General features: G+C 33.2%; 1 protein-coding gene across 1 annotated transcript; it reads right to left on the bottom strand.

The window, feature by feature from the left end:
* Nucleotides 1-1137: 1137 nt before the first annotated feature.
* LOC142538414 (DNA-directed RNA polymerases II, IV and V subunit 6A-like) lies at nt 1138-3410 on the bottom strand. The gene is made up of 6 exons (XM_075643736.1): nt 3379-3410; nt 3194-3209; nt 2941-3110; nt 2785-2836; nt 1726-1793; nt 1138-1619 (listed from the first exon to the last, which is right to left on the bottom strand). The coding sequence occupies exons 1-6, from the start codon at nt 3408-3410 to the stop codon at nt 1520-1522; spliced, it is 438 nt and encodes a 145-aa protein (XP_075499851.1). The 3' UTR covers nt 1138-1519.
* Nucleotides 3411-9551: the final 6141 nt, after the last annotated feature.

The raw sequence follows: 9551 nt of genomic DNA on the forward strand, positions 1-9551 counted from the left end.
GTGAGATAAATCTTTGGATCATATATGAAAAAATATTATATTTTACGTCAAATTTTTTACTTATTATTATAAATGTGAACATGATTGATTTGTCTCACAAATAAAAACATAATTAATCTGTTTCAGATAAAAATCATTGAATCTGTGACGATTACTGTAAAAATTACATACACAGTTTTGTTTGACACGAAGTTACACCTTCCCACTCTTAACATCCTTGGAGGACGGAATTGGTCCGGACATAAATAAACACTACGTTTCCATGAAATTAAAAACATTAAATATATCGATATTTTCTCTTACATTTGTTTTTCTTTTCATCCCAACAAAAATATCGAAAAATTCCATGTGGAATAAAGTCAAGTACCATATCAAATTACAAGAATTCAATTTTTTTTAAAAATAATAAGAAAGATACTAATAAATTAAACCAGTAAAAAAACGAGGTTTTAAAACTTAATACCATAACAAATAAAGCATCATTTGATTTCATTCATATAATTCGTCCAAAACGTGATCACGACAAAATTTGGTTATAATTATGTAAACCGACACTTTTCATTAAGCATAACCTACCGACATTAAAACGTCAATTCTTCACGGACCAAATGAATAATCTATTTGAAACAGTCTCAAAACCAAAAATTACTGTCCAAAATCTAGCTATAGTTGTAATATGATTTTTTCTAATATCTATCCCCAAATAAAATTCAATGTTATAAATCAACGAATACAGGCAATGCTCTGCTTGTGAAGTCATGTTGAGAGACGGATGCAAGATTTCGAAGAAGGGAATGACCAAGGATATGAGAGAGATTTAATATGTACATGGGACAAATCATACAAAAAAAAAAAAAATTGTTTTAACTACCACCTAAAATCGTCTTGGTTCAAAAATCAACATCCAACTCGAACAAGGACGAAGGAAATAATATCCACGATTATCTTATGAACCACAATCATAAAACATTCGTTTTCCCGATCAAAGATCGATTTACATAAAATTTTCGAATAAAGATATAAGTTCAATTTATGTCGACACAGAAAAATCTGAAACATGAAAAAGAAATGAAGCCAAAAATCTAAGGTTCACACCACATGACACTTTTCATTGTTAAAAACACTGATAAAAGCAAATGCACCAAAGCTGTGGATGGATACCAGTTGATAAATCTGCGAATCTGTTTAAAGACTTCAATCTAGGCTTCAGTTAACTCCACAACTAATATTAGACGTCCCACCTACATTTGTCCTTCGAGGTTCCTTTCAATATGGAGTTCTCAACAAGAGTGATTTTTTTCTCTGCCATCACTCTTGGTTTTTTTTCTCTGCCATCAGGTTGCCTGACAAGGACATATTAATCAAGTAAAATATGATCTCTTTAAGGGACTCGTAGAACATGAAACAAGAACTCCATGGACTACCACGGTCCACGAGTTTAGTTTCCACAAAAGAAGTCTTTTACATTGTTCTTGAGAGGTCCATTTGAAACACCATGAGACAACACATAGGCATAATCTTAAATCACTTTTATAAGCAGAACTGGTGTTTCACTCCCCCCCAACTTGTCTTTCCACGAGTCTTCCACAATCAATTCATCCACTCCCCAATCTTCATAGCTGGATTACATCAATGAAATTACAGAAAAAAATTAAGACAAAGATAACATGGAACGTACGGATGAATCCATTGAATCTTACCTTCTATCGGAAAATTGAATCTTACCTTCCATCGAAAAGGTATTGACGAATAGTGAAGGGAATTTTTCGCTGTCGTAGCTCCTTCATTGCAATCTAGGATAAGGTGAAAAAGACGGAAGTCGTATAAAACAATTACACAAAATCACAACATAATTTCAAAGTCACTTGTAACACAAGTCCCATTTTGACAAAGGTTAAAGGTGATCGCGTGTACATGCTATATAACGATCAGAGAAAAGAGTAACAAGTTTAGCATCTTTTGTTCAATTTATTCCTTAAATGCCCAAAGTGTAAGCCAATCATATAAGTTGTAGTTCTAAACCTCCTCTAAAACAATATTTTCAAACTAACACTACTCGTGCGAAAATTGAGGTTTTGAGGCTTCTCTTGCAAAGCAAAGACATTAATCTAGGTGCGCAGAGAAAAAATGATAGCCATATTAGATATCCACATAGGTGGCATTCTTGATCATAATGTAAATATAGGAGCTTAGACCAACCTAAGCATCAAAATGGTTTACTAAAATGGTCAAGGTGCCAACCCAAATAGTATGATCATCCATCAAATACAAAAATAATGGAAAATAAAACTACATTATCATGAAGAAAGTAATTTAATTCAGTAAACAAAATATTGGAACCACGAAAGAAATAATCAATCAGAGCATCGCAAAAGTTCATTACATGATTTGAAAACAACAAGCCCAACTTAATAAACACAAACCTTCATCACGAAATAGCACTAGCATCTCATTCAGATAGTGCTGCAAACAAGTTCCAACATACTAACCAAAGCAACAAATTAGAAATACAACAAAGATATGACTCAAAAAAAGTTCATTTTGGTGTTGTGGTACTAAATTTGTTTTTAAAAAGGCCCTAAAAATTCACGGTAAACAAGTGATGACCACATTGAACTTTAATGCCTTCTGTGAATGGATTACGATCAGTAGCCAGAGATTAGAAACACGCGTTTGCATTCTATTTTTAACACAAACAGCATCTAAAGACAAAAAAAAAAGGTGGGGGGGCTGGGGGGCTTGAGCTTGTCCAAAAAAGCACGACCAGAAACTGGAAAATTTTACCTTCAGCGGGTCAGTTTCACCTTCTAATTCGACCATAACTGGAGCATTCATGCTGAGAAGCCAAAAAGAGTTTCTCATAACCCAAAAATAACTCAAATAATTAAAATTTAAGCACGTTTGCCAGTCCACGTTCTCAAACACACTTCAAAATCGAACCTTATCTGCAGAGACCGTGTGTCCAGAATCCTAGCTCTTTCGTACTTGGTCATATATTTTGATGTTTTCCGAGGGCGTTCAACGGGTTCGTGCTCCCGTTTATCATCCCCATCGTCTTCGATCGCGTCAGGAGCGTCCTCGTTATTATCTTCTTCAACTTCCGCCCCTTCCTAATAATTTTCTCACCATGATAATCGAAAATAAAAACATAACAACAAAGAAGAAAATAAGATCCTCACATCTCGGGATCCACGGGCTCATCCTCGTATCTGAGAAAAATCAATTAACCATTATAAGTTAGCACAAAATCCAAAAGCCCTAAAAAACCCCTAATTAAAAAAAAAACAGAGAGAGAAAAAACGTGTAGCTATCGAAGTTTAGAGGGGGACATCAAACGAAACTTAGATAAAAATCGACAGGAATACGAATTTTACGAACCCTCCGTCCATCTCACAGTCTTCGTCCGCCATGGCGTTTAGATATTCCCTCTCTTCTCCAACTTCCAATTGATCGTGCGAATGCCAATATGGAGGGAACGGTTGATTTAAATCGTAGGAATGGAATGGGCCTAATTAGTCTGCTTCAAGCCCACTAATATAGTAAAACCCATGTAAAAACCTGTCATGAACACTATCTTTACTGTATTATAAAGACAAAAACTTGTGTGAAACGGTATCACGAATCATATTTTATGAGACATATCTTATATTTGGCTCATCCATGAAAAATTATTACTTTTTATGCTAAGAGTATTATTTTTTATTGTTAATATTGGTAGGGTACCCGTCTCAAAGATAAAGATTTGTGAGACCCAAAAATTTGGTCGTGAACAGTAGCACCTGCGCGCAGGTGCGCGCGCCTACCAGTAGCAGGTGCGCGCGGAGCTGTGCGCGCACCTGCCGAGCGCTGCCGAGAGCGCTCGGCAGCCCGCGCGCAGGGGCTCCTGCACGCGTCCCTTCGTGCTTTTTCGTGTCCCTTCGGATTTTTATGGTATTTTTTCATTTCTTTGACATTGTTTGATGATTGTGGTCAGTTACAATGGCCAAAGGACACCACTATGAATAAAATATCATGTCTTTTCACATGAAAAACATTAAATGATTGTTTTATTGAAAATAAAAAACATAACATCATTTTGCATATTATTCTTCTTCCTTCTTCTACAAGAAAGAGTTAATTCATTTCTTTGTGATAGAACTTGAATATTTGAGTGGTCATTATTCAAGAGTTGTAGTTGTATCTTGTGAGAAGATTGCCACAAACCTCTAGCACATTGTGAGGGACAGATTCTTCTTAAGGAGAAAGTGTTCAACACTCGTCTCTACAAAGTCATTCATTTGTTTTCTTCTTGCTTCTCCTCTCAAATTTGAATACCACAAACAACATCCCGAACTATATATATACTCATGATCTTGAAAATACCTACTTTATACTAGGATTAACTCGCAAAAACGTCTTTTTCTTGTTTATATGTTGTGATACAGATGTGTAATGGTATATATTTTATTAGAAATGGACAGGATCTTGATAACCGAAGGAAGTTTGATTATTCGAGACGATGCTGATATATTGGTGAAGGTAAAAAGAATTGCAGATGGATTGAATTGGGATAGTCAAATCGTAGATCATGAAGATGGACCATTGGAGAGGAAGAAGCTTTTGTTTGCAGTGAAATTATACTGGACAACTCCGGCTTCTGCTGCTAATGCTACTTAGAAATATATAGGTCTTTTTCTGGTTTTTATTTTATTTTATTTTATTTAAAGTTTTGTTATTATTTTAATTTTCTGTCTTATAAATTTATTAATATGTATATGTTAATTGATTTTTATTTATCATGTAATAACGAATGAAGCAACTATAGCGGATTAAATGTTTCTAAAATTGTGACCTGTCAACAGACCGAGCTCTTTCCCGGCCTCGATTATTTGTTAACACCAGAATTGGTGTACTGAATAGAATAAGGTAGAAATGAAATCAACTTTTTTTTAAAAATAAAATAAGAACTGAAAATGGAATGACAAGTTTATTCCATTCAAATTATTTATACCAAAAAATAAAATATAAATGAAATGAAATTATTTTTAATTATCAAATAATTTCTTAATTAAATTTCAAAATAATAGCTACTCAAAAATGTTTATTATTATTATTATTATTATTATTATTATTATTATTATTATTATTATTATTATTATTATTATTATTATTATTATTATTATTATTATTATTATTATTATTATTAAAAAATAATAAATTATTATTATTATTAAAAAATAATAAAATTATATAATTATTTATCTTAATATTATTTTAAATTATTATTATTATTATTATTATTATTATAAATATATAGATTTACAGTAGTTAAGCTGAATAAGAAAAATATTTTATAAATATAGAAATTGAGGAATAAAGGAGGAGTTGGAATGCAAATTTCCATCTAAAAATAATGAAATGATTATTCTAGAATGATCTGGAATTGACTTTCTCATCCCAATGTAATACTAATTATGGATATAAAGAATGGGATGAAAATGTTAATTTCATTCCTACCTCATTTTCTTATATCAAACATGTCTTAAAGATCTATGTTACAATTAATTTTGACTAGCAAAATTCAATACCATTTTGCCCTATTTAATTTAAATAAATAGTTTAATTTTTAAAATATAAACAGATTAAATCAAACGGATTAAATTTAATCCATAAATTTATTTTTAAAAAATTTAATATATATAAAATTTAGTAACATTATGTTGGTTGAAACAAAATGTAGCGCTTGAACTGTTGTACCATTTAAAAAATTTGAGTTGTACCATTATCACCTGCTATAGTTTTGATAAAACGACAAGTGCTCTATCATATACACATTATCTCATGGGTAACATCGATACTATTTCTTCCACGAGCTTTAAAATTTAAAGGAATAAGTTTTAATTAGAATCGAGATGAAACCGTATTAAAATGGTTCAGTTTCAGTCTCATATTTTGTTATAATAGAAACCGTTGATTTTAGAAGATTCAATGACGACTAAGATTATGCGTGGTTATTTTTATATAAAACGAAACGTTAAGCGATCAAACTTGTAAGAAAAATACTTGTCTGAAGATGAGGTTTCATTTTCGATCATATTTTGTAAATTATATATAAATTTTCAATCTTGAATATATAAATAGAGAATGGAGCCAACAGCACATTTTACAACTTCAACCTGCTTTCTCCATTAGGTGACTCATGCAATTTTCGATCACTCTCCGTAACACATTCATTGATTTATTATAAATAGAAGTGAAATCGAAGCCTCAACCATCATCAGAAAAAGCAAATTAAATCAAATACTCAATCGAAATCATCATAAATGGCAGCAATGAAGTCTGTTTCATCTCTGGTACTACTTGTCATCGTGTTGGCTGCTCAAAGCCAGATGATACCACGGTCACTAGCACAAACTTGCTCTTCCTCGCTCTCCACCCTCAATGTTTGTGCACCTTATGTCATGCCCGGAGCCGCCGCCACCGCCCCCAGCCCCGACTGCTGCAACGCCCTCCAGACCATCGAGCACGACTGTCTCTGTAACACTATCAGGATTGCCTCCCGTATGCCCGCCCAATGCAACCTCCCTCCTCTCACCTGCGGCGGTCAGTATCTCGACTTTTATACATATTAACTAACCTTTTTTTCTTTCTAAAATATATAGAAATTACATCACATTCATTAAAATAAAATGTTTTCTAATAATACAACCGAATTCATTGCACAAGATTTAAAATTCTCTACTTGCACCAGTTGAATTTTATTTTATTTCCGATTGCAGCAAACTGAGGTGGACGCATGCAGTACTGCTGGTTCCCAGTAATAATGGGAAATAATGAATAATACTCTCGAAATCATGATTTCATTTTGTGAGGTCTATATATGGCTGCTCTACTGAATCCTGGTTTACAATTTAACATTTTGTTGTAATCTATTTCAGAAAAAAAGAAAAGAGCAATTGGTCAATAATAAAGATGCTTTTATATTCCAATATTGTTATAATTTCGACCGAAATCATTTTATAAAGTGCATGCAAGTGTCAACACTAATCTCTAGTCTTTATTAGGGTAAAAGGAAAAAGGAAATCAAATCTTCTATATACAACGGTGAAGACTAATTACAACATAATTCTTGGAAGTCCATAATATACATTCTTAATTTATTACATTTAAAACATTGCCCTTGTTTTCCAACAAACTAACTAGCAGGGTACTGGCAACGTGAATCTCACAAACAAAGAAATTCTGTCAAGTGGTTTCAAACAAAGTCCATCTCCACCGGGAGGTATCTGTTCAAGTTTCACTTTCATGCTTTACTTATAACAATTGATTAAAATTATTGAACGCGTCATCTGGATCCCCGTGAAAGCAGCAATATAGTTCAAGATCATGTATAGACTCTACTGTCAACAAAGATAGCTAGAATCTAGGTTTCATTTGGTTAGATCAATGGATGGAACAATCTACGTGTGGAGCAATCACAAGATCTTAGGTCTCTTAATGTTTCCCACAGTGATAACGCAAGTGATGACAAGATTCTCGAAATAGGCACATGGAAACCACTAGACAAATCAACAGAATGTCTCAGCATGGAATAACACAGAACGGGAATATAAAAAAAGTGACTCCACATCTATACTTTCATCAAAACTTCAGAACCTGAATCCCAGTATATCTTCAGTAGAAGTCTCGTACATACGATCTCTCCCTTGTTAGTTCAAGAAACAGATCGAGCCGCATCAGAGAATGATGAAACAATCCAATTGTTCGCTATGCTTTGTGCACACCTACAAGCCATAGAAGACTATCTTTTACTCCCACGAGGAACAAGTGCTCGAGAAGTTTTGTTGACGGCTAATTTTGTTATCCTAACTACATGGCAAACACAGAATCATCCCTCGCAAAACTCAGGTCTCCAAATAGAGAATGCAGCTCGAGGAATTTGGTCCAGGTGGGAAGCTTAACCCGGTTCTCCGGGAAATGATTTGGGTCCGGAAAAGAGTTCGATCTCTGTCATTCAAGTATAAATTTGTATTCAAACAAATTTTTTAAGTTAGGCTTCGAAACTTTGAAAATACATTCATCATTCGCATTATCATTTCACACTTCACCGAATCCAAAATTTTTCTCCCAAGACAAGCAATGGAGTGTTGTATAGCTTAATCATTTAGATAACTTTTACTATGCTCTGTAGTTGCGCCTCTGTCCAAACTTCTATATCACAAAGAATTTTCTATGTAATTAGAGGTGTGAGTTCCATTTTGAAAGTGAGATAATTGAGTGTGTTATCCAAGAATAATTATTCTTTAAGTTCTTGATATCTTCTAAGTTGTTTTAGGGAGATTTGTTGTTATCTCCTGTAGTAATAATTTGTACCCATTATGGATATAGTGGAGATTTCTTTTGATGGATTTTGGTCTCATGTTTTTTCCCTAATTTGGATTTTTTTTCGTGAAAATATTTTGATCCGAAATTATTGTTAAGGGGAAAAAAATCAATGCTTCCGCTCTATAAAAAATTATTTAATTTGGCTATCTTCCCCTACACAGACTGAGCTCTACATGTACAATCAACTCTAGAGATGGAATTACAACACCTTAAATTAATTACTTAGTTTCATCTTTTTAGTTTAAAACCATGAATTATAAAAGTTTGTTTCATTTAAGTAATATTAGTATTTATATATGTAACTTGATTATTGTATCAATATTCTTTAAGTGAATTTGAAGACTTTTTGGGTTAATTCATTCGATTTGAATCGGTTATGAAAATAACAATTTAATCCACGTCAAGTTGGGGATGATGATCCAGTGGGTCGGGACTGATGATTTCTCATTAGCAGCTTGTTGTTCTTTTCCGCCACAAGAAGACAGGCGATAAGTTCAGAATATCTCGCAAATCCACGCACTCTATATTGTTGCTGTAAATTTATATTTGATGTGTGAAACGTGGAAAATGTGTTTTCAAGCATTTCCGATTCTGTAACCTCATGTCCACAAAATTTTAGCTGCGAGATTATTCGATACATCGCTGAATTATGATCACCGACTTTCTTAAAATCTTGGAATCTTAACATATTCCATTCATCACGGGCGGTCGGAAGTATAACTTCCCTTGTATGTTCAAATATTTCTTTTAATCCTTTCCACAGAGCCAAAGGACCTTTTTCGATGAGATATTCATATTTTAAACCTTCATCGAGATGTCAACGCAAAAATATTATAGCTTTTGCCTTTTCTTGTGATGAAGATATACCATTTTCTTTAATGGTCTCGCTTAGACCCAATGACTCAAGATGCATTTCTACATCGAGAGTCCATGGCATAGAATTTTTTCCCGTGATGTCGAGCGCAACAAATTCGAGCTTTGTCAGATTTGACATGGTGATACTAAAAAAAATTACGATGCATTTTATTAGTTAATGATTATTGCAATACAAAGTAATGGATAAACAAGTACAAGTATTCGTAAAAATAAAGAAAACACACGAGGAGGATATTCTCCAATAAATACAAGACTCGTGAGTATGATAACCAAAATAATTAAAAATAACCTTGAGAAAGCCATCTTTTTTT

The sequence above is a fragment of the Primulina tabacum genome, chromosome 3 (assembly GCF_025594145.1).
Source record: "Primulina tabacum isolate GXHZ01 chromosome 3, ASM2559414v2, whole genome shotgun sequence".
NCBI classification, from domain to species: Eukaryota; Viridiplantae; Streptophyta; class Magnoliopsida; order Lamiales; family Gesneriaceae; genus Primulina; species Primulina tabacum.

Coding starts and splice junctions, on each gene's coding strand:
- LOC142538414 (XM_075643736.1), bottom strand. CDS start 3,410: ATGGCGGACGAAGACTGTGAGATGGACGGAGG. Junction 1,794..2,784: donor GTGAAACTGACCCGCTGAAG/GTAAAATTTTCC, acceptor ACCTTATCCTAG/ATTGCAATGAAGGAGCTACG. Junction 1,620..1,725: donor CAATACCTTTTCGATGGAAG/GTAAGATTCAAT, acceptor GATGTAATCCAG/CTATGAAGATTGGGGAGTGG.